This window comes from Heloderma suspectum, chromosome 1 (genome assembly GCF_057233095.1).
Source record: "Heloderma suspectum isolate Gila_16-S chromosome 1, 16-S_ref, whole genome shotgun sequence".
In the NCBI taxonomy this organism is placed as follows: domain Eukaryota; kingdom Metazoa; phylum Chordata; class Lepidosauria; order Squamata; family Helodermatidae; genus Heloderma; species Heloderma suspectum.
In genome coordinates, this window is record NC_139458.1 from 57094622 (window position 1) to 57120649 (window position 26028).

The following is a 26028-nucleotide window of genomic DNA, read 5'->3' on the forward strand; positions in this document are numbered from 1 at the left end:
TTACTGTACTTTGATTACAATTTGATAGGGCTACCAGGGGCCAGATAAAAATTGGTCCCTATCTGGCCCTGGATCACCACTCCCCAGCTTAAAATATATCCATTATCTAGAAGCATTAAAATGTATTTGTAAAGGCTTACTGGCACATTCACTTTTCTGAACATCTCAGTTCCTTTGCGTGCATCCAATAAAGCTATATCTTGCGGAGTGGACACAATCACAGCTCCTAGGAAAAAGAAAAGACAGCATCATTACAATTAATACTGTTAGGAATACTATTATTTTGTTTAGTTGGGGCATTTAATTGCCTAGAAGAACCCATGTCATGCTTAAACATATTAAACTGTAATTAAAGATTAAGGGTGGCTTTGGCTTAGCAGAAAGCGCTTCCATTCATGTGCATCAGGGCACCTGATTTTCACTGATCCCTGCCTACTGCAGCCCTCCATGCCATTCCCTTTCTATTCTGGAGGATCCCCAACCCTCAGGAGCAGCTTTTGGGAATAGGGCTTAAGCGGGACTGGTAAAAAAAAAGGTGCCCAGTCTTGAGCCAGTAGAAGCGCTTACCACTAAGAAAAAGCCATGATTGAAACATGCCTCTACTGAATACAACACCGTCAAATTACTATCCCATTTCCTCCATTAATTTTAAAATCAAACCATTATTCTCATACTATTGGTACTTCAGTTATATTCCATACGTTAAAAAAAAGAGAAAAAAAAGAATTGCCTTTTAGGCACGTGTATGTAGTGTTAACTTTCTATTTTAGAATCAACATACACCAAACCAACATACAGAAACTTGCCATAATATTTTGGATAAACATTCTCTTCTACCTAGAAATTACTCCTTCCCTCCCATCCCCTAATGGTTCCCAACATATTTATTCAATTGTAGTAAAATATTCTTTTTTCAAAATATATGAAAATTGCATTGAGGAGCAACAATCAAACTCTCCTCCCCTAAGAAGTGTTGCCTCTGCAGGATTAACAGGATTGGTAAGTATGAAATTATTTTGATCATTTAAATCAAATGTGACTGAAACTCACTTGCAAAGCAGCTCTACTTAAGAAGAATGTATAATTTTTACCTAATCACTTTTCAGAGATGAACTCTATTAAGGATGATTGAATGAACAAGACATTGCATGGATTATGTTTCTTTTGACATGTACTGAAGTTGGCTTTCATTTTCTCCACAATCTTGTATGCAGAAATGCGTGCCTGTGCCTTCAACATTCTCTAATAAAAAACAAGTCACTAATATTTTTATTTATATACTCCCTACACCAAAAAGCCAGTTCACTGAAAATCATTATATCATTTCTATATAACTAAACCAAACCTAACATGAGAGGGAGAGTGATACTATTCATGGAACAGTATGTTCAAGGAAACATGAGTTCTCCTTGTGGGCTTCTTATCAGCATCCAGTTGGCTACTATGGGAACAGATTGATGGACTGGATAGACCTTTAGTCTGATCCAGGAGGGCCCTCTTTACGTTCTTATGAGGCATCTAAGGCTACTACCTTGGTCTGCAATGCAGAATTCCTAGTTAAACTAGGTCTTTGGAAAACAAGCCAGGAGGCCTCTGGTGTGGAAATAGTGGCCCAATAATTGTCTTGAGTTTGATCAGTAATTAATTTTTTAGAATGTGTATATACTTCTTTTTAACAAAAAGTTCTCAAAGAAGTTTCCATGATACTCAGCTAAGCATGCCCAATGGTATTTTCTCTTTGTTTTTAAAGGGATGGATGCATGCTGGGGAATGTCCTGCAAATCAGAAGTCCTACAGCGCAACTGGCCATCTGAGGGTAGCCAATCACAGCAACCAGGTGACTTGTTGACAACTAGCCTGTTCCATAGCTTCTGTATAACTGTCATGCTAATACCAGTTCTAAATGCTTGCTCTTGCAGTGCTGGCACATGACGCCTTTAAACCAGAGATGCAGAGCCGCAGGCCTTTCAGGGGGCCAAATCTGCCATGGCCACACCTCTTTCCACCTTCCCCTGACCACCAATCATTTGGTAGTTTCCCAGGTTTTCTGCAGTTTTTCCTCATTCTGAAAGGTTGAAATGCCTCTCCTAAGACTTAGTTACTGGCAATGAAAGGTTTAAAATAAAATATGCCGAATTCGGAGGCAGCCACCTCTCCACATAGGATTGCTCCCTCCATGGCTCATTCCAGACACCAAGCTCATGATCTGAGTTTCTAAGCAAACAGCCAGGCAAACCAGGTTTATAGCTGGTTTATAGCAGGCAAACCCACCATCCACACAGCACTTCCATTTCTTGGTTCTGTGGTCTCCAGTGGTAGAGCAATGGCTGTAACCACAGAACAGGGTACGGTTTGCAACGCCACTTCAAACCATAATTTCCAGTTCCATTTGCCAGCCAACTGAAAACCATAGCTTATCATTTTGGACATCGTGTTAAACTATAGTAAAGCCTCTTTCACCATGGTTTAGTATGATGCCTGAATTCAGCCTATATGTTCAATTTCTTATATCTTCTTTATTACTCATTAATTACTAATTACTTAGTAATTGAGTAATTACAATTACTCAAATCATGCATAACTATGCAACTTCTTCCTACAATGTATTTTCTGGGTGATCAGGCTTGGGAAGTTTGAAGTAAATTTGTGTCCCATGCCTGATTATCTTGAAACACTCTTACGTATTTCTTGTTAAACCATGTCAGAAATACAGTCAAATGAAATTTACAATATGTATTGTGTACAAAGGCATCATAGGTCCAAAAATAATATAAACTAGAATGGTCACCCTATTTTTAAAAATCATAGTCACTTAATCATATAACTTTTAATTGATTTGTATGACCTTGTGAGTTTTACTGTCATGCTATTAGCATTATTGATAGATACTAATAGTTTCTTTTCCTAATATTAATTTCACCAATATTGTATTTTTTCTATCTAGACATTAAATTAGCCCTGGTTTTCTATGGCCAAGATCCAAAGTGCGCTGATGCATGTTCAGCACTCACAATTGTTTCCTTCCAGATGGTCACTTTTCCTGTGGCCACGCCCTTTCCCCCATGTCAAACCACTCTTTAATCTCCAGAGGCCAAAGTAGTTTAAAATACAAAAGGAAAACAGCGCGTACATTTCTTCTGTAAATGTCTCCTACTCCTAACTCTCAAGCTGCCTTTTGGACTCAAGGAAGTTAAAGTGCTGTTTGGAGGGAGGGGAAGTGCAGAAGGAAGAGCTAGGTGCACGCATGCAATGCGCCCATGGAATGGCCACTGTCTTCTGGATCCTTTTGGCTGCCTGTTCATGTGGAAAAAAAATGTTACTGCCATTCAAAAATCCTACTTGTACGTTTCATCTTTGATCATACTTAAGGCTGCAATCCTATAGGTGCTTATCTGGGAGAAAGCCCCATCAAACACAATGGGTCTTGCATCCGAGTAGACATGTGTAGAGTGCACTGTAAATCTATGAAAAATACCTGCAATTGGGATATTCTGCGAAATTGACAGTTGTACATCTCCTGTCCCAGGTGGCATGTCAATTACCAGATAATCCAGTTGCTGCCAGTCAACCTAGAAAAGGTCAAAGATAAATTAGGAAAAGGTGCATCTTAAACATATGGGTTGAACTTACTGTAGCGTTCATCATCAATGCAAGGGCGCTTCTAATCAAGTCCTGTTGCTAGCAGGGTGCTCAGCACTGACACCACATGCCAAGGATCACTGTTTATGTTGCATGAAAAACCGTGTACTGATCCTGTGGCAAGGGTGAGGAATCACTGGGCAGAGGCAGGAGTGGGGGGGGCAGGGATATCAGTTTCAAAGTTCCAGCAGATGTTACCATTGGCATAAAGAACAAATAGATAATACAGGATTACTGTAACCCTCTTCCTTTGAGTCCTCTGTGCCAGCAGAAATCCTCCTCCATGATCTTAGAATGAGGAGCAAGACGACCTACTGAGGTCAGATTAGCACAGAGACCCAAGTATCAGACTGACAACTGAATTTTTATTAAGGTAAAGTACATATCAGAGAAGTATCATGGAAGCCTAATATTGATTCAAGGAACCAATGTGGTTTAATTGATATCTTTTGCTGGTAAAAGCAAATAACAGAAGTGCATATTAACTACCAGGAGCTCAACATGGAATGTTCCACCCATAATAGAGGTGACTTCTAGAGTGTGACTACCTGTTCTACCAGTTCCTAAAACCTGTGATCTGTTGTCCATTTATTTTCAAAGACTCCATGCTGAACTGAAATACACTTTACCTTCAGAAAGATGTAAATCTTAAGACAATGATATGCTTCAAATAAACTTCCATTAAGTAATAATGACCTGATTCAGACATAACAGGTAATCATGGTTTCCACTATATGAACCGGCCATGTCAAGCCTCAGGCTTACATGCTTCCCCTCCTTATTCCTACTCTTTCATGTACTCAAGGTTACTGGAAGCCTCTTCCTCCAAATTAAAAAGAAAACACAGTTCCCTGTTACATCTGAACTTGGGAAACAGTTTCTTTAAACTCCACTTAGTGAGAAGAAACCAGAATCAAACTCTACTTAGCAAAAAGAAACCAGTATTATGGTTTACACATAATAGTAAATTATAGTTTAGAGTTATGTGTAGGAGACTCAGGACTTAAGAACATAAGAAGAGCCATGCTGGATCAGACCAAGGGTCCATGTAGTCCAGCCTTCTGTTTACACAGTGGCCAACCAGCTGTTGGCTGGGAACCCACAAGCAGGCTAAGAGTGCAACAGCACCCTCCTGCTCATGTTCCCCAGCAACTGGCATACAGGAATTTGTCTAACCCCCTTTTAAAGCCATCCAAATTGGTGGCCATCACTACATCCTGTGGTAACGAATTCCATAGTTAAACTATGTGCTGTGTAAAGAAGTAACTCATTTTATCTGTCCTGAATCTCCTACCCATCAGCTTCATGGGATGACTTCAGCTTCTAGTATTATGGGAGAGGGAGAAAAAAGTCTCCCTATCCACATTCTCCACACCATGCATAATTTTGTACACCTCTATCATGTCTCCCCTTACCCCTCCTTTTTTCCAAGCTAAACAACCCCAGCTGTTGTAACTTATGTGTTCCTCTCTCCCCTATCCTCCAGGGCAGCAGCAAAAAGATCAGAGAACACAATCTATTTTCAACTAATTCATTTACTTATTATTTCCAAACCCAGACAAACTGTGGTTGGGCTTAACTATGGTTTAAGGAAACAAACCAGCTTCAAACTGTGGCTTTCCCCCGGCCTTAAAGTAGGGGTGCACGAAAGTCACTTACCTGGTCTCGCAGCTTTTCGCGGTGGGGGGGAGGCGCTTCGCTGCTCCCCCCGCGAAGTTCAGGCCGGGGGGGGAGGCTTCCCGCCTCACCCGGCCGAAATTCAGGCCGGGGGGGAGGCTTCCTGCCTCGCCCGGCCGAAATTCAGGCCGGGGAGGAGGCGCCTCGCCTCGCCCGGCCACGAAATTAAAAGTTAAAAAAACAACAACACGCCCCCGTGATAGGCTACGTGACGATTAACGTAGCCTATCACGGCTAGATCTGCAAAGTCAGCCGTGACAGGCTACGTAAATCGTCACGTAGCCTATCACAGGTGACTTAAAAAAAAAAAAAGCGCGTATGCAAATGGCGGCCCCCATAGGGAGCCGCCATTCGCGTTCCTTATTTGGTCGCTGTAGTCTACGTAAATCTTTACGTAGACTACGGCGAAAATAAGGGCAACACAAATAGCGTTGCCCTTATTTTTGCCGTAGTCTACGTAAATATTTACGTAGACTACAGCGACCAAATAAGGAACGCGAATGGCGGCTCCCTATGGGGGCCGCCATTATCCGTACGCGCTTTTTTTTTTTAAGTCACCCGTGATAGGCTACGTGACGATTTACATAGCCTATCACGGCTGACTTTGCAAATCTAGCCGTGATAGGCTACGTTAATCATCACGTAGCCTATCACGGGGGCGTTTGTTTGTTTGTTTTTTTAATTGGAATGGCGGCGGCGGCAGCCAGTCGAAAGACCGGCTGCCGCTCCCGCCCCGGACGAAGACCCGATGAACTGCCGGCCGGACCCGCCGCCGGGAGGGACATTCACCAAAGGTAAGTCCCGTCCCGGGGGGTTGTGGGGGGCGGGGGGGGGCGGAGAATTTCTCCCCGAAACTTCTTCGGGGGGCCGAACACGTTGGCGCTCGGCCCCCCGAAGTTTCGGGGAGAAATTCTCCGCCATCCCTACCTTAAAGCATAGTTAAGGCTGACCATAGGGTGTCCCCGTTTGGAAGCAGTGAGTAACTGTAGTTCAAAACAGACGCAAAGGCTTCCAATCTCCTCCTTGCAGAAACACTGGAAAAGAGGGGAGAAGGGGAGCTTGCTAGCCCAAGGTTCACCCTAGATTATTCTCATAGTGCTAAACTGTATTTTAGCATTATGTCCGAATGTGGCTCTCATGTCTGAACCATGCCAATATGTAGTTGTAGTTGCCTAGAAAAGAGAAGGTTAAGGGGAGACATAACAGCTGTCTTCAAATAGCTGAAAGACCATCATGCAGAAGTAGTTCTCCATTGCTTCAGAAGGCCGGACTAGAACCAATGGAAACTGCACCAGAATCGGATTTGGCTAAACATTAGGAGAAACTGCCTAACAATGACCGCTACTTGGCAGTGGAGCAGACTGCCTCAGGAGATGGAGGGCTCTCTTTCACTGGAGGTTTTTAAGCAGACGGTGAACAGCCATATGCCAGGGACAGTAAGCTGTATCCTGCATTGAGCAGGGCATGGGAGGAGATGATCTCCAAGGTCCATTTCCTACTCTATGCTTCTATGTAGTTGATTGAGATCAAGAGTGCTCCATTTTAATATAGCAATTATTCGTTTTTCGTGTCCTGCTCAGGTTTGTGGCCTCCCAAATTCTTCTCCCAATAGCTTCTCAATTTCTATGAACAAGAATATTGTTGAACCACTAGAAGCAGCACGATAAGGCCCATTAGAAAATGAGAGGGGCTGTTTGAGACTTCCCTTGAGGCAGATTTCTTGTTACCTCCGACTAAGTGGCATGTGTATTTTAAAAACTGAGCCCTAAAAAGTGTTGACAGAGAGGGTAACTGAGGCCAGACATGTGATATATAAAACTGATTTTGGATTCAACTGAATGAACAAGCACATTCCAGGTAAGGCCTCTTATTCAGTGAATGTGTACAGAATGATGCATAATAGAACAGAGCATTAAAAGGGTTGCATACATTTTATAATCAAGTCTTGATTATACACTGGCTTCAAGAGCCAGTGTAGTGTAGTGGTGAGAGTGACGGACTGGGAGCCGGGAGATCCGGGTTCTAGTCCCCACTTGGCCATGGAAGCTCACTGGGTGACTTTGGGCCAGTCACAGACTCTCAGCCCAACCTACCTCACAGGGTTGTTGTTGTGAGGATACAACAGTGAGGAGGAGGATAATGTAAGCCGCCTTGAGTTCCTTGCGAGAGGGAGAAAGGCGGGGTATAAATGCAATAAATAAATAAATAAATAAAAGTCAGTCCTTTGGATGGTTTTCAAAAGTGACTGACATTTATAGGTCTTCGGAAGCTTTATAAAGTGACCTTACTTATAAAATCTATTGCTGATCCTTTGAAACATTATTACAAAGCTACTTATGCTTGAATAGTCATTGATTTCAACTTTTTTTTTTAAAGTAGGAATAAAATTATTTAGAAATAAATAAATAAAAGCCAAGGAAAGCTAGTACAAAGTCAAATATGCTTTTTGACAGCAGATTAGCACTGGATGTGCTGGAAAATGTAAGAAAGGAAAGGAGAGTAATGCACAACAGAAAAATAAGTCAGCCGAATATGTAAGTATGTTTTCTAATAGTGAAATGGGGCTTAGCAGGATTTCATTACATAGCTAGCTGGGGGGTCATGGCAATTGGAGTCCCATGCCTCTGGAGAGCACCAGGTTGGAGAGGGCTGATCCACCCTATTATCCTCACAAGAACTCCTTTGCCTTAGTCTTAGAGAAGGTGGTCAACACAAGGTTACCCAGTGAGTTTAATAGCTTTAAACAGGGTGAATCTGCTAATAAGGGCACTGGTTATGGAACAGAGAATCATTCCTGATTTATATTCCTAGATGTTTCTTCTATCTCAATATATGATGGCACTCAATAGTCTTCTCCATACATTAGCCTTTTCAGGTGATCTGCATGTATACAATGAATATGTAACGGCAGGAGGGAGCAGGATTGTGGTAACAAACCCTGCCCACAACCTGCATTTACTGATTTGTCTGCATAGCTGCTACTCACATACTGCAGATAAGCTTGTATGCATGACCAGGGACTTAGCAGGGATCACAGTATCATCCGTAGTCTTTGTTTTAGGGAAAATAATCAATCTGGTATAACCATTAATCTTCTACCTGAATCCATACATCTTCTTCTTATCTGGATTTATTCTTGTCAATGGTACAGACCAAGAACGGTGCATTACATTTTTCCCCACTTGATAAATGTGGATGATGACATTTATCTGAAGATGAAAAGTGCTACTGAGCAGGTAAATACTTGTAATTTAGCATATTAAGAACGTCCACAATGAGAAGATACAAAATGTCTTCTATTAAGTCTCAAGATATAAATAGTTAATCTCTTTCAACAGAGCAGTGTTTTGAAACTTCATGAAGTATTCCAAGACTTCATATAATTAGATATGGATGACAAAGATATATTAGACATAAAAAGGTAATGTTTCTAAGACAGCAGTGTCTCTTCACAGCAGAGGTGTCCTCAGGCCCGGGGGCCAAATGTGCCACTCTTGGGTTCCAGAAGGTCCAACCTCCTTTCCCTCCAACCACTGATCATTTGGTGGTTTCCTGAGTATTGTGCAGTTTTTTCCCCATTCTGAGATGTTGAAATTCCTCTCCCAAGGCTCGGTTACTGGCAGTAAGAGCTTTCGGATAAAATATACTGGTGTTTTTGGTAATTTGACCTTACCCTATTTGCCTTTTGCCCCACCCACCACTGGAATGCAGCCTTCGAGAGTTTCTCCCAAATGGAATTCAGCCCTTGGGATGAAAGAGCTTCTGCACCTCTGCTTTAGGGGGAATTCTTCATTATGTCGTATTTTATTGTATTATTCTTAACACGTGACAAAAACTCGGTGAAGACTGATGAGTAAAAGCAGGCAAAGTAAGCAACGTATGTGATCTTGTTGTTCTATAGCAAAGCGATCTTAAATCAACAAATATTACTTGGACTTTCAGACAACATATGAACTTCATTCACGCCAAAGGGAATGTCCCAATTAAATGAGATTTCAACTGCATGGCAACAGCGTTTGGGAGGGGATTCAATCAACTTTTCCCTAAGCTTTTCCTCTAGTGTTTGCCTGCAGCCCTCTTCTCCGAATTTCCTCCCCTTCACAATGCAAGAGCATCACCTCCAGTTCTAGCTCTACCTTTCCCCTTTTTTTTTCTTTATGAACCACAAAGCTCAAGCAGGCCTTCAAAAAGATTTCCATTAAAATATCACATAAAACAGTAATTATTATGTATATATTATTAATCAATATCCAAACCTAGATTCAGCAATTAATGCAAAAGAAAAAAAGAATTCCAATAAATATCAATATTTCCTAACTCCTTGAGACCCAGTGAGGTCTGAGTTAATCATTGTTTGCTGCTCTGTTCTAAATGTAATAAAAATGTCCTGCTTAAGATGCATGTAATTTTCACAGTAAATGCCAGTTTAAAAACAAGTGAGCAATCGTAAAACTTAGGATCTTAAATCACAGGGCATAATCCACCAGCCCATAGCACCAATGCAGCTACGCCCATGAAACTGTCAGGAATACCTGGAAACTGGGATGGCTCCTCAGCCATGTGCAACAAGCACAAGGGTGTTAACTAAACGGGAGCAGCTGCAGTTGATTTCAGCCCATCTTGCACCTAATCATGGAAGGAATGGGGTGTTGTTTGTTTTCAGCTCCTATTGAGACTACTCAGACCAATATTAGCAGTGTTGGCAGTTGAATCACTGTTAGACATGGCATTCAAGATCCCAGGAACACATGCTTTTTGTAAGGGCTAGACAACCTCCTCAAGATATGAACACACATCAGTGCAACAGGGTTACAGATTGTGTCCTTATGTCTTATTAAAAGAGACAGCATTCTGCATTATCACCCCTTTGCTGCTTTTCATGACAAGCCATCACCTTCAGATTAATACCAGTTTCTGGCTAAGGAAAATGGGAGAAAATAAGCTATTCTAGACCATACATTGTTTCAGGGAAAAAGTTAAGAACATAAGAGGAGCCATGCTGGATCAGACCAAGGTCCATCTAGTCCAGCATTCTGTTCACACACTGGCCATCCAGGAAACCACAAGCAGAGCACGAGTGCAACAGCACCCTTCCACCCATGTTCCCCAACAACTGGTGTGGTTAGGCATACCACCTCTGGTACTGGAGGTAGGACATAGCCCTAAAGCCTAGTAGCCACTGATAGACTTCTCCAGGAATTTGTCTAACCCCCTTTTAAAGTCATCCAAGTTGGTGGCCATCACTACATCTTGTTGTACTCTGGGGTTGGCAGCATGGAGGGAAAAGGACATTTGTTGTTTTTAAAAAAAAAAAAAGCAACCAGTGCTCGAATTCACAATATTTTTATATATACACAGTATATACATTACAGATAGACAGACAGACAGACAGACTGGATGGATGGATGGATAGTAACTAGCAAGGCACTGTAGTGTAGAACTTGAAGCTTAAATACTAGTCTTATTTGTAAGCAACTTTCTACCAAATCATGGCCCCTTTGTTCCTAATCCTCATGGCCAGTTCTAATGAATTGTGTCTGTTCCTACTACAAAAGAGGTATTTGCATATAAATTGGCTCAGATTAACAAAACATTACAGTAAAAGGAATTCCCTCTTGCAGACAAACAAGTCTGGTTACAAAATTATACCTGTAACACCCACCATCTGTCAGCCGTTGTGCATGTGTGGAAAATGCTAAAGTGTTCACTGCTTCAATATGTACAGTGTTGTGAAACATTTCAGATGCTGGAAATGTAATTGCACTTTGCTTAAGCACAGCATTTGTCTTTTTTCTTTTAGAGCAATGTAATTAACTGCCACGTGGCTCTGTGTGTTTTCTGCCATTCAAGAACGTCACTAAAAGTTCTGTGTAAATTGCTCTAATCAATCACTATGTATATGCGACAAATTAAAAATCAAAATTCTAGGTATTCACATAATATGCATTCCAAGTAAGTACTCTGAATGACACATTCCTCAAGAGGCAACACAAGCAAATTCTGAAGCCATCGGTATTCAGGGATGTATAATAATACATTATAGAATACGTATCATTTGAAGAGTAACAAAGAGAAACAGCTAATTGTGCTTTTGAGGTAATGCCGTGTTTGGGAATAGAAATTTTCTTCATTCATTTAACTGAGACTTACTTGTCCACTTGACGTTCCAGTCAAGCAACACTGTTAGGGCCCATGTTGGACTCAACACTGAACCATTATTTAGCGCAGAGGTGGGGAACCTGTGGCCCTCCAAGTGTTTGTTGGATTCCATCATCATCATCCCTGACCATTGCCCATGCTGACTGGGGCTGATGGGATTTGGAGTCCAACAACTTCTGGAGTGCCACAGGTTTCCCACCCCTAATTTAGCACTATGTGAGCAAGCAGAAGCAATACTGGGGTTCACATGGTCCTTCCTCCCCTCTGGTTTGGCCATGAGCAGTTTCAAACAAAACTACCCTATTGTTATGACTGAACTGGGATGGGGGGGGGGCAACTCTGCTTGGGTTAAACTATGGTTTGGAGAAACAAGCAAGGGTGAGAAAAAGGTACGAAGGGATTAAATTGAGCAACTACACAGTACAAAACTGAGCCAACGTGCAGTCCCCAAAGAGGGGCAAGCTAGTAAGGTCCAAGAGCTAGTTCTGCATGTTTGCTCATATATCACGCCTTGGCCATCCTCAAGATTGCATGCTCCATTCTCCCCTCATGTGCTCCAGCTCCTTTCCTGTTCTGGCAAATAGTTTGCCATTATATCTGAACTGGGAAACTATGGTTTTTGCATGCCCTCCAACCCAAAATTGGAAACCTCTTTACATGGTTCCCACTTCTAATTTGTACTACAAACCATAGTTTGCCAATTTGGAAATAACAGCGAACAAGGAAGTTCAGGGGAGGAATCAAGCAATGGTTTGGCCATTACTTCTGAACCAGTCCCAAGTCTTCTCCAGAACTTTATCCTTGGAAGAACAGCAGCTCCCTTCAAAGTTATTTTTGATATGGAAATATATTTGCAAGAGCAACACATCATCAAAAAAAAGTTGGAGATACTATCCACACCATATATGGGAAATTACTTTTGGGAATATGAAGTATAATGAGAAGATAAATCCACTCTTTAAACATTCTGAGACACATTAATACTTGTAGCTTTCTTGCCTATTGCACTTCTTAAGCACACATAGGGGAGATAATAGTTTTTTGCCTGAAAGACCCTAGTAACAAATTAATATTGCATAACATAAAACAGAAATGTATCACTGCACTGCAATTCCATCCGGTTTGCCTGTTATCAAATGTCTGTGTAATCAAGAATGGAGCTCAAACTCTGGCACTAATCGCTGTTTATGACAAGCTAAGATCACATTAAAAAAACTATTCTTCATGACAGACATTCGCATAATAATGTTAACTAATGCTATCATGGTACTGTCTACAACCATATACAGAGGAGAGGGTGGCGGTTGCTACCCACCTAAAATATATCTATCAAATGTTCCTACTGTTTCAAATGTATTGATACAAGGTACAGTCAAAGCATGATGCGTTATCATTCCAACATATAACGTATTCTGTTTCAAAGTATAAACCCAACACACATGGGTGCCTACATACACACAAAATATTCAGTTTCACAATGGAACAAGCATCTGATTCTGTCTTTTAAATATTGCAGTTATCAAATATTAGTATAAATGTTATGCTTTACACTGAACAATGGAGGTGACGATGAGATACATTTACTGAAGGCACTCTATTGGAAAATCTCAAGGCTAAACAATGTCACAGTTTTCTGACATGTCCTACCAAACTCTTAAAAATGTGAGGCCTTACTGGCAACCACTAAAATTCACTAAATTTCTGACATTTACCATAACACAGTCACGTATCTTGCATTTACAGCTAATCTACGTATCTCTACTGCCTACTCTCCTAAACATAGTTATGGAATGAGAATGCTAATACAGAGAGGAAACATAAGCAAGAATATGGAGGACTGGATGTAAATATAAAGGACTATAGGCTTAAGTAGTTATGCAACACAAGTCTCAAACAGAGGAAACCTTGTTTAGAGTTAACTGTTACATGACAATAGGTGTTAACGCAGTTAAGGCTGAGAAGGGGTTAGTTGACCTAGAGTGGACACGGAGTATGCGATCACACATCTGTCCGCAACCACTTAACTGTGAATAGGAGATCCACAGCATTATGTCTGTAGCAGCCCTTAATGGAAAGGATATTGTTTTCAGTGGACCGTACATACTACAGAATTAGAAATCCCTATTCAATTAACTAACAGTGTGTTGTACTATGACTCCCAGAATCCCCCAGCCAGCTTTGCCAATGACCAAGTTGGCTGGAGTTGTAGTCTGAAACATCTGGAGGGCACCAAGTTGTAGAAGGCTGTAGTCGTAGAACCTCTAGCTATGTTCTTTGATAATCTAAAAATAATAAAAATGGCTTATTTTTTATCTTATCATTTTATTAGCACATGTGTACCTTGGGAATATCTACAACACCCACTTCTATTAAACTTATATAAGAAAAAGAAATGAACAGCTATTCAACATACCTCATGGTTTTCTGTGTCGTACCATTACAAAGAAGGATACCTTATATTTGAAAATTGATGATAAAGACGATTTCATAATATTGCCTGATTTTATGTTGAAGTCTATGAGCTTCTTCTGCTGGCTGTAGTAAAATGCACTAGAAATATTAGATCTGATTTAATTTTCTTGAGATCTTTATTTAATATTTTATATCCTTTCTTCACTGTCTTAATATTAAGCTCCATATAATATTATATCATAAACCAAGATTAAGAAGGCAATTCAGATTATATGTCACCAGAAAAAGAGGAGGAGGAGAATTAACTGTTTCTTCCAGATCTGCTATAGATCAAAGATTAGAACGAGGAGATTAAAGAATAAATGCTAAAAACAACTCCTAAAAAACTTTTTTTTACAGCTCTAAAACTTCTGAACTTGAAAATAACTGCTAATTTGACTAAATGTTGACATTACAATGAAATCTAACAGTGGAACAATACATTCAGGGGATCTGAATATCTACAATTTAGATGCCATGGTCATGGAATTAATAATCCTATAGCTTGTCAACAACAAGCAACAAGCTATTATTAAAAGTGATAATAGGGGTTATAACTCCTTTAACAGACTACAAGTACACACATAAAGTTATGCAGTTATAAAAGCTACCTCTACAACAGATTCTACTTGTCTTTGCTGTGAGCTATAAGCTTTTTGTTTTCCTGGAAAGGAAACTCAGTATGTCTTGATGCAGGATTAAAGGGTACCTAGTTTATACACAAAAGGAAAATCCTTGATTAGAGGGGAAAGCCCTTGTTAAAGCTTTCTGCAGTCACAAGTGAAATTCCATTGTCAAGGAAAATCATTAATAACTCCTATGTCAAGGGACCTCATTTCTTTTTTGCTTCAGGATCTGCTGAAGTACAACTGCATCTTCAGTTGCCAGGTAACAACCGACTCAGTATATGGCATTATCAACATGCAAGAGAAAAAAGTGCCATCTGTTTCCCATTTGGGAATTCCATTGACTAAAGCAATATTGCAGTTACTGCAACCCCCACCACAAATAATCATTGGTCTCCCAGAGCCTAGGGTAGCTGTTTTTTTGTAAAACAAATCCAACGTCAGCGCCGTGACATTTTATGTTTTGGATGTATTGTGACCTCATAAGAACAGAGCATGTAAAGGACACCATAAGCAATTATGGTCATCAGTATATTCATTATTATTATTTCATTTATATCCCACCTTTCTGCCAAAGAGTGCCGCTCATGGAAGCTAACAATAAAATCCAGAATAAAAACATTTTAATTAAAACTTAACAAAAACAAATAAATTAAAAACGCAACAATAAAAAGTAGCACCGGCCAATTTTAAAACTCCTCCAGCAACAGACCAGCTTATATGCCACAGGCGTACCTGAATAAAAAATGTCTTTGCCTGTCGGCAGAACACAACAGAGCAGACCAAGCTCGCCTCCCACAGCACGGTGTTCCAGAACCTGGGAGCAGCCACCAAGAAAACCCTCTCCCCACCAAATGTACCTCTGATGTACATTTCTGATGTGCCGGTACCAAGAGAAGGGCCTCTCCTGAAGATCTTAAAACCCAGACAAGCTCAAATGGGAGAATGCGATCTTCCATTTAGCCTGGTCCCAAGCCATATGGGAGAATGCGATCTTTCAGTTAGCCTGGTCACAAGCCATATAGGGCTTTCTAGGTCATAACCAGCACTTTGAATTGTGCCCAGAAACAAACCAGTAGCCAGTGAAGCCAGAAATTTACATGCTCCCTGTAACAGGCCCTGGTCAACAATCTGGCCACAGCATAGAAGCAGTCACACATGGAATGCATTTGTTGTTGTTGTTCAGTCGTTCAGTCGTGTCCGACTCTTCGTGACCCCATGGACCATAGCACGCCAGGCCTTCCTGTCCTGCGCTCTCTCTCGGAGCGTGCTCAAGTTATGGAGTGCATTACAGAATCATTAAAAACCAATCTGGTGAAAAAAAAATTTAACGCACACCTTATACTCCCCATACTAGCAGATGCCTTATCCAATTGCACTAAGTGGGTGCTACAAAGGATTATGTTCACCATTAAATTAACAAACAATATTTACTGCATTAAGAGCAGCAAAGACCAAAGAATCTTACTTTTAAGTGTTTGGGAGAAAATACGGCTGGAACTAGCCATTACAGCAGACAGAAAACAGATGCCTTTTATCTCCTCCTCTCTCTCCTTCATAATATTTGGTGATGTATAATATGATGTCATCACATGCTACGTTTTTTTCTGCTCTCCCCCTACTTCACTTCAGAGGCTGCTGTTTGTGGGGATGAGGAAGTTTGATGTCACATCATGCATTCTGTCACAAGATGTTACCAGTGAGAGGGGGAGAGTGAGATAAGAAGCTGCTGCTGAAAGCAGCAGCCCCATATCTACCATAATGTCTAGCTTTAGCTTAAACGTGCAACAAAGATCATGAAAATATTGTTCACAAAGCAAGTTTCATTGCTGCTTATCAGCAACAGTCTTTACGAACACATTCGAAAGAAGATGACTGTCTAGACTAAGCTTTTGGTCTACAGCCCAGAAAGCTATTAAGTATCTGTGGGCCCATAGGAAGTCAGACCAATGGTCCATGTAGCTCAGTATGGTTTACACCAACTGGCAGCAGCTCTTCAGGGTTTCAGATAGGAGACTTTCATGCCATCTCTGGAGATGCCAAGGATTGAACTTAGGACCTTCGACACACAGCTTTCCCCATAACTACGGCCCTTCTCCTCTCTTGGAGACCAGCAACTAGACTATTCATATAAAAAAAAAGTTGCAGTGTTCATGTCTGCTGAAGCTAATAGCTGTAGAAAGTTTCAGGGCAAATTAACTGTATTAGCGTTGTGATGTGTAACTGATATAGTAGGAAGTTTTGGCTCATTATGGCTTGGATTCAACACTCCTGTGAGCAAAAATCTGCTCATGTGATGGGACCTCCCCATCCTCTCCTCCCCCTTGCAGCCCCCCACATGTGTTCCAGAGGATCCCCAAACACTACGCAGATTTAGGGGTGGGCATGGAGGGCTGCAGGGGAGAACAGGAAATCTGTTCCAGCAGTGTTTCCCTTCCGCTGGCAGAACACCACCCAGATAAAAACCATTATTTTCAATACTTCTATCTTCTTATTAAATGTTTTTACGTGCAACTAGCATTGTTATAAGCACTGGTGGAAGCAAAATTGTTTTACTTTATTGCTGGTTATCAATGAAACTACAGTGGAGAGAAGAAGTCTGCGAATCCCTAATGATAATTACGGCAATCCCATGATAGCCTTCATGAATCAAAACCAGTCTTTTTCTAAATGTCCAATAGGGTTTATATTAACCAATTCCATGTCTTGTGAAATAAAATGATCTATAAACTAGGCAAACGATGAGTACTTAAGAGTCAGGGTATGTGAAAGAGTAAGTGAACCCCTGGTTGCATCAACTCAGTTAAAGGGAATAATTAAAATCAGGTGTTTAAGTAAATAGGTGAGGTCAGGGATGAGTTCGGGAGGCCCCATCCTATAAAAGGATCAGAAACTTTGTAAGTTTGGTCTTCACTAGATGGTTGTGTGGAAACATGTCCTGCCATGATCAAAAGACATCTCTGAGGACCTCAGAAAAACGGTTATTGCTGCTCATCAGTCTAGAAAGGGTTACAGAACCATTTCTAAGGATTTGGGGCTCCACCAATCCACTGTCAGACAGACAATCTACAAATGGAGAAGGTTCAAGACCACAGTCACTTACCCAGGAGTGGTTGTCCCACGAAACTCTCTCCCAAAACAAACTAGCACATCATCCAGGAAGTCAAAAAGAACCCCAAAGTAACATCCAAGGATCTGCAGGCCACTCTCGCCTTAGTTAATGTGAGTGTTCATGACTCAACGATCAGAAAAAGACTGAACAAGAATGGTGTTCATGGGAGGATAGCCAGGAGGAAACCACTGCTCTCTAAAAAGAACATCACTGCCCATCTGAAGTTTGCTAAAGATCACATAGATGATCCCCAAGACTTCTGGAACAATGGTCTCTGGACAGAAAAATCAAAGATAGAACTTTTGGCCTCAATGAGAAACGTTATGCTTGGCAAAAAAAAACCCAAACCCTAAGTTCAAACAGAAGAACCTCATCCCAACTGTCAAGCATGGTGGTGGGAATGTGATAGTTTGGGCCTGCTTTGCTGCCTCAGGACCTAGATGGCTTGCCATCATTGACACAACCATGTCAGGCCATCCGTCTGTGAGCTGAAGCTGAACCGAAAGTGGGTCATGCAACAAGACAATGATCCTAAACATACAAGCAGATCTACAAAAGAATGGCTGTGGAAGAAGAAATTCCATGTTTTAGAATGGCCTAGTCAAAGTCTGGACCTAAACTCCATTGAAATGTTGTGGCAGGACCTGAAGTGAGCTGTTCATGAAAGGAAGCCCTCCAATGTCACTGAGCTGAGGCAATTCTGGAAGGAGGAACGGGCCAAAATTTCCTCAAAACCAATGTGAGAGACTGACCAAAAGTTACAGGAAATGCTTCCTTGAAGCCATTGCTGCTCAAGGGGGTGCCACCAGGTTCACATACTTTCTCACACATGGATATTGAATGTTGAATTAGTTGAGGATAAATAAACATTGAAAAAGTATCATGTTTGTGTGCCATTTGTTTACTCAGGTTATCCATTGTTCTTCATTTAGGATTATGGGATTAGATTAAGATGTAATAACATTTTAGATTGGAAATATGTGACAATCCAAACGCGTACCCAGACTTTTTCTCACCACTATAAAATCTCAACCTCTGTAAAAGCAATATGTTTAAACAACCCTTTACCTGTCTCAATAATTTATCTATGGCTGACATTACCATGAGTCCCCTCCAGACAATTGGTGCCGTCTCTTCTACCAAGAAACCCATAGACATACTAGAAAACAAAAGCAAATTTGTCCAGCTTTCAAATATGATGCAAGGAGCAAAATATACAATGTAAATATGTAAAATAGGTAGATTTAAAACTACAAATTGCTTACCATGCAATTCCATAATTCACAAGCGGTCGCATTAAGTTCTCTAGAATGGAAAAAAAAAATAAACAACAACAACATGTTTTTAGAAACAATTATTTCAAACTCTGTCACCTGTGAAAATGCTTAGAAGCCAGAAGGCATCAGTAAGTGCCACATGCACCCTCTTTAAGTTTCATGAACGCACTGCAAAGCAGAGGGCCAGTGTAGATAGAACATCTAATCAAGTTTAGCACTCATCACAGTTTGTCTTAATCTTGGTTAAGATCCCAAATATACACTGAAACCACGATTTAACTAGCCACGTTACACCCTGGGCCCTGAGGGTTTATATAAAGAAGCATCAGCAATATCTGCCTGTCATCTTGGAAGCAGAGAGGCTGGAAAGGTAAGGAAAACGCTTAAACCATGATGTTTTGTGCTGTTTTTTAGAATTAAGCGTTTATTAATACTTATCTCTCATTCTTACATGAAGCCTGCAGCAGCCTCCCCTCCAAATTTCTGATCACACCTACTTAGATGCAGCATCAGATACTTTTAAGCCATTCATGCAGCTCCACTTGGTACAGCTGTAACAATTAACCCAGGTTAATATAAAGTCACTTCAAAACATGGTTTTCTGCTAGTCTTTAACCATGGTTTATGTCAGGGGTGGGAGATATGTGGCCCTCCAGATGGTGTTGGACTGCATCATCCCATCATCCCTCACCATTGGTTATGCTGGCTAGGGCAGATAGTTGCATTCCAACAGTATCTGGAGGGCCACACATTCCCCACCCCTTGTTTGGGATATCAGATGCAATGCCTAACCATGGTAAATAATTATATCTGCATAATGCTATTACATAGACTTTTCAGTCTCCCACCCCATTCTTATATCCAGGTCCTTAAATCTTTCTGCCCAAATGCCTTCAACAAGGAGAAATAAACTACATCAATTCTATGTTAGGCTAGCTTCCTACAGGCCTGCTCTGTCCATTCTCTGGCTAACAAAAATCCTATAACCCAGACCCTCTTGATACAATGTTCTGGCTGAGAGGGCAAAGGCTTTAATACCTACTATTCAGACAAACTAAATGCAGATTAAGCTTCCTTAAAGAGAGTCTCAAGAAAATGTTGCACCAAACCTTCACATATGGTTTTAAACATTGTATTTATAAATCCCATAGATTTCTTTTTATAGTTTGGTAGCACTGTAAGATTCTTAGATTTTACTCAACAAAAACAGAATGCGGCAAATCACTGAGAAGCAAAATTCCTAAATTTGTTAAGACACTACACTTTCCCTAAGAAATTGTGTACTCCTTGCATATCATATTTAGGAGCTTGTGCTAGGGTGCTATGATCCCACCACATGCTTATCAGGAGCAACAAAACCACCACATGGAAAACCTTGCCTTTAGTTTAAGTAACAGAGCAGGTAGGACACAGGTTGCAATTTATCATGACAATCTTCTCTATGTGTTCAAAGATTTAAGTCACAATTCCAAACCGGCGTGTCCTTGCATATGCTTAATTCAGTCCATTGATTTTAGTGGGGTTTCATCAATGTGTAACAGTGCAGCATTGTCTCCAGTGGTGTCAGGGTGGAAACTGAGCCAATAGAACCCCAGAGCAGTTCTGATTCTGAGGAGAAACAGCAATCTATGGGAGAGGAGCGCGCTCATCTCTCACAGGCACAGCAGCTGGCAGAGATTCCTCCTGCCAGCATTCCTGAGATAGTGACCCTGCCAGCGAGAGAGTGCAGGAGGGGGGCTTGCTGGACGCTCGACACCGAGAGCGACGACAACTGGAGGGCATGGAAAGGAGGCGTAGCGCTCGTTTGGCGCACAAGTAACGGTCGTGTCCTGAGGACCCAAGGGAATGAGGGAGGAACTCTCCCTAGCCCATAAGTTCAGGGTCTTCCCGTGATTCTCCTTCAAACGGGGACCAACTGCCTAACCTGGAGCATAGGCTACTCTGCTTTCCTTGCTTAGTCGCTGGCGATTAGCATCTGAAAGAGTCATTAAGTTGTAAAAGGATTAAAGCCTTGAAAAGAATCCTTTTGTCTGTGTCTTGAGTTAGATATTGGAGTGGACTGAAAGAGGCCGCCAGAGCACTCCTGACAAGTAGCTTGCAGCCTTCCCTGCAATCAGCATGGTCAAATGTCCTACGAAGAAGTACATTTAGGGAACATCTGTATGTCTATTCTGAACTATGATGTGCACATTTAAATGCACATCTGACCCTTGCACACACAGACAACTTTAGCTGATTCTGGTTGCTAACCCTATCCACACTGTGGATGGGAGCAGTGGCAAGACCAGAACAGGCTGTGGAACCTGTATAGCAATTATACTACTTCTTATTTAATACTATTACGGACCAATCCAATGGCTGCTCGTCAGTGGCTAGACGGCCATAGGATATCTGGTTTTCCGGGAACCAACCTTGGAGCCCGAATGATCCCCTCCATGCTTCTCTTGCCCTGCATTGAATAGGTGGTCACCTCCGAGTTCAGAGGCAGCTGCCTACCCCCATAGGATTGTGCCCTTAGATGCTAGCCCTCCGCCTGATGTAACTGGGCCACAGAGCATGAGAGGAAATATACAAAGAAGAGAACAGTGACATACAGACTGGGTTCACATGATCACCACAGCTTACCATGGCTTATTTAAGCCAGTGGGTTGCAGCATGTGCTGCATGACTTTTGAATATTCAAGCCATGACTGCAGCTTGTTCTGTTGTCCAAACCCAGCAAGAGTGGGTTGTTGGTGCGATTAACAAACCGCCCAGAACCCATGGGCTGTTTTAGGGTTGTGGGTGGTTTGTTAACCATGCTAACAACCCACCCTCACCAGGTCAGATGACACAACAAGCCGCGGCTTCAGCTTGAATATTCAAAATGGCTGTCTGCACACACTTAAATAAGCCAGGCGGCTATTTGATCATGTGAACTGGCACAGACAGCGTTTTGTTCTAATGTACTTCCACAGCAGTTTCCATTGCTGAAGAGACAAGCCACTGTTTAGTGTAACAAATGGCTTATCTTTTCAGCAGCTGGAACTGCAGTGCAACAACAACAAAAGCTTTGACTGCGCAAACCATTATTTTCCACGACCTTAGGTCCTATCTTGGATTGAGGACTTAATATTTAAAATAAGCAAGGCATAAAATGCTGTAACAGCTGTAGGTTTAAAAGGTGCATTATAAGTAGCTGGTGCTGTTCTTGATAGTTCATGATTACAACTATTAATTCCTCTACTCCAAAATTATATTTCAGTGCATAGTTACTGAGCAGTTACTCCTCCACATTCACTTAAAAATAAGTCTGCAGTAGATAAGTATTTGTTCTGAGTTTACACAGAACCTTAGGAATCCATTGCACTATGAACACTAGCTTTTCGTAGAACTGCAATGTTACAATTGTTCACCACTTAGATTATTAACATCCACCTCCTCATTTTCTCATGATGTCTCATCAGGAAAAGCACAAAAGGCTACCACAACAAACAATATCACTTGCCGCAATACCATTCAGGGGGAGTACTGTAGCAATACTCTGTATTCTTACTAATGACAGCCGCACAGACCGTATGGGATGTAAATTTAGGTAACTTATTGTAGGCAGGGGGAGACTAAACTATTAAAGTTAGTTTAATATATAACAGGTGGGGAAGGAGTGGGGGAAGGAGAATGAACCTTGCGAAAAGAATGGGGTCATTGCCAGTACACAAGTATGTTCCTGTTAGCATACAGTAGCCATTATGAAAAAGCGTGAAACACATACTGCCTGCTGCTTCCCTTACTCACGAAAAAGTACTGCCAATATGCTGGAACAGACATCAAGGGTGCTTCCAGACAAACGGTTCCTAGTGCTACCAATCAAAAGACATTGTGTGGCATTCTCTTTCCCTCCTTAACAGATTTTCTGTGGCAAGAAAAAGAGAGGGAAGAAGTGGTAGGGAAATACAGGAAGTTTACAAATGGAAGATGCTATTATTTTTGCTGTTTATATGCCGCCCTATAACAAAAAGTTCTCAGGGCAGCTTCACAGAATAAAACAGATAAAAACAGGTGATGTCTTCTGGTCTCCCTGTAAAAGTTAATGATTGAAGCAAGGTGATTGTGGAACAAAAGCCTCATTCGGAAGCACCCCAAGTCTCTTTTCTAAGTCTGGAGACACAGAGGATAGTATCTAAAGGTGTCACAGCACTAGTGCTAATGACGTGCTAGCATCAACCAACACTGGTGCAAAGTCATTTGCTCTTGCTATTGCAAAGAGGAAAAGTGGAGATTTGCTCCCAAAATTTGGCGCACCAGGGGGCCACGGTGGCTTAGTGGTTAAGACGTTGAACTGCAGACCGAGACCCGAGTGCCACGTGACGGAGTGAGCTCCCGTCTTCAGTCCCAGCCCCTGCCAACCTAGCAGTTCGAAAGCAAGAAACTGCAAGTAGATAAATAGGTCCCGCTTCGGCGGGAAAGGTAACAGCATTCTACGCACCTCGGTGTTCAGTCGTGCTGGCCACAACACCACGGAAGCGTCTTTGGACTGCGCTGGCTCTTCGGCTTAGAGATGAGCACCACCCCCTAGAGTCAGACATGACTGGTTGGGGACACCTTTACCTTTTCCCTTTGCACTAGCAAGCACAAATGACGTTGCTCTATTGTTGTGTCAGCACTGGATACTACCCATAGAGGACAACAAGAACCAAAATGCATCCTAAGTTGTTTTCACATTGTAATGCACTCTTGGGAATTAACCTCTTCAGAACAGCAGCTGTGACTAAGGTGTTTACATTCTCCCCTAAGTAAAAGAAAACTCAATGGGACATCTAGCATGTAAGGAAGAAGGTTCAAGGCTATCTTTCTCCACAACATATTGATTTCATATATTTTATATATTTATTACTCAAGTATATAGGCTGATTTTCAAAATAATTCCTTTTCCAAAGCAGCTTTAAACAGGGAAGCATTCAAAACATGAGATTCCCCAACTTGCATCACAAAGTGGTACAGTTCTAGACATAGTTTACTATCTGATTGAAGAAGAATGTCTTTGAATACTAGTTGCTAGGGGGTCATGAGTGGCAGGATGCCACTGAGCTCACTCCTGCTTGTAGGCTTTCCATAGGCATCTGGTTGGCAACTGCGGGAACAGAATGCTGGGCTAAGTAAGACTTCAATGTGATCCTGCAGGCCTCTTCTGATGAGTAGTTGATGGGCTGTCCCCTAGGTACTAACCCATTAGCCAATTATTCTTGGAGATGAATCTCTCCTTCACTTCTTAAACAAATATGGAACAAATTAGTGCTGTGCCGAATCCTGCCCCCTATTTGGGGGAACTTTTTTCATCCCTATGAAAGAGGCATTGTTTTTTCTGCCTCTTTCACAGGGAGAGGGAAAATTTTGGAGAATTTTCTCCCTGGGGAGGAGGACAGGGTTTCCACATACCTTTTTTTAAGTGTAGGCAATTCTTGAGGGGTTTTCTTTCTTTCTTTTTTTAAATACACCCTGCACTTGCAGGAGCCCAAAACTCTTCTCCAGCCAGGAGTTCTTCCTGAATGCCTACTGGAGAGGGAAATGTCACATAGTCTCCTGGGAGTTCAGAAAAAACTGCTGGGCTGCAGAAGAATCTTGGATTCCTGCAAAAGCAGGGTGTGTTTAAAAAAAAAAAGACTCCTTAAGAATTGCCTACATTTAAGAAGGTATGTGGAAACCCTGTCCCCCTCCCCAAGGAGAAAATTCTCTGAAATTCTCACCTCTCCCAGCCTCTTTCACCAGAGTTTTCATCCCCCCCCCCCCCGAAATGCCAAAAACGGAATAATTGAAATCTTTGGCACAGTACTAGAACAAATAACCAAGAAGCAATACAGAATTCACATGTACAATGTTCCTTTGTCCATGTGAGCACAAATATAAATTTGCAACATATTGTACAAGAACAGGCAAACGGCCAGTGTGCTGCATGTGGCGAGTTCATGCTGCCTTCTTGCAGTCCTCTGAAGGATCCCTTCAGTTACACTGGATAAAATCCATGCCAGGGTACCTAGGATCCTCTGGTCTTTTTAGTCAAGAAGGCCTAAACTATGTGCTACATGGAATCATGGAGCAAATAACCATGGCTTGCAATACTTTAGATCTTAACTATCCAGTAGCTGTAGCACAGTTGTCACTTCAACTTGCAAACAAACCGAGGTTTGCAAATCTTGAAGAAAAGCTAAACTGTCTTCAGTATAGGATGCTGAGCTCTTGCAAAGCTGTTTTGATTGCAAACAACATTAGTTCAGCAGCAACAAAATCAAAGCCATCACATCACAATAAGGGGTGAAAAAGACAAAATGCGCCTGAAAACCAGATCTGACAAATGTAGACGTTAGTCTGGCAAACTGCCATAGTATAAGGGAGGATTTATTTCTTCCCCAGTTGCCTGATATAAAAATCCAATTATAGCAATAGCATTAAAAAAGCTGCCCTAAATATTCTTTCACATGTCTGATTTAATTAAGATTTTTCTCCTTCTCAACAAAATGAGGCCTAACTTATGATGTGGGCCACGAGTAAAACACCAGAGTGTAAATGCTGCACGTAGCCCCGTCGCAGTTAAATGAACTTAGCATTTGCACCTCCCATACACACGGGATCAGAAGTGCATTAGCCTACCTACTTTGCTAGGTCAGTTATTAGGAGACTGATCAGAAAACACAAATAATTCTTTTCACCCACTTTTCCATGTTAGGAACAGCACATGCAGTATAGTATATTCAAACTTAAGGAGTATTACAGTGCTCTGAATTTCTTTACCATGTAACATTGGAGCTAAAAGTTACTCATATGCAGACCTCTATATAACAGACATTTCCTTATTGTAATTTCCAGAGAGGTAGCTGTGTTAGTCTGTTGCAACAAACACAACCAATGGTCTTATGGCACCTTAAAAACAAACAAACACCAAGAAAATGGAAACTATCCACCAAAACCAATATCAAAAAGGGAAACCACATCCCAAGATGCTGATAGTCCTGTATTTATTGAAAGCCAACATATTTCAGCCAAAAAGGCCTTCTTCAGGAGCGTTTCTTCACATACTAAAGACAGACAACAAACATGTAAGCACTGTATCTTG

General features: G+C 41.4%; 1 protein-coding gene across 4 annotated transcripts in view; it reads right to left on the reverse strand.

Annotated features, from left to right (window-relative positions):
- NUBPL (NUBP iron-sulfur cluster assembly factor, mitochondrial) overlaps positions 1 to 26028 on the reverse strand; it is a 73701-nt gene that overhangs the window by 22886 nt on the left and 24787 nt on the right. For 2 of the 4 annotated variants that reach the window (XM_084843963.1, XM_084843947.1), the window contains 4 exons: positions 18930 to 18969; positions 18766 to 18823; positions 3476 to 3569; positions 141 to 226 (listed from right to left, as the gene is read on the reverse strand). In XM_084843963.1, the coding sequence (XP_084700089.1) occupies positions 141 to 226; positions 3476 to 3569; positions 18766 to 18823; positions 18930 to 18969 (278 nt within the window). Of the gene's footprint in view, positions 1 to 140; positions 227 to 3475; positions 3570 to 18732; positions 18824 to 18929; positions 18970 to 26028 lie in introns of all 4 variants that reach the window. The other 2 variants (XM_084843957.1, XM_084843938.1) reach the window with 1 other exon arrangement.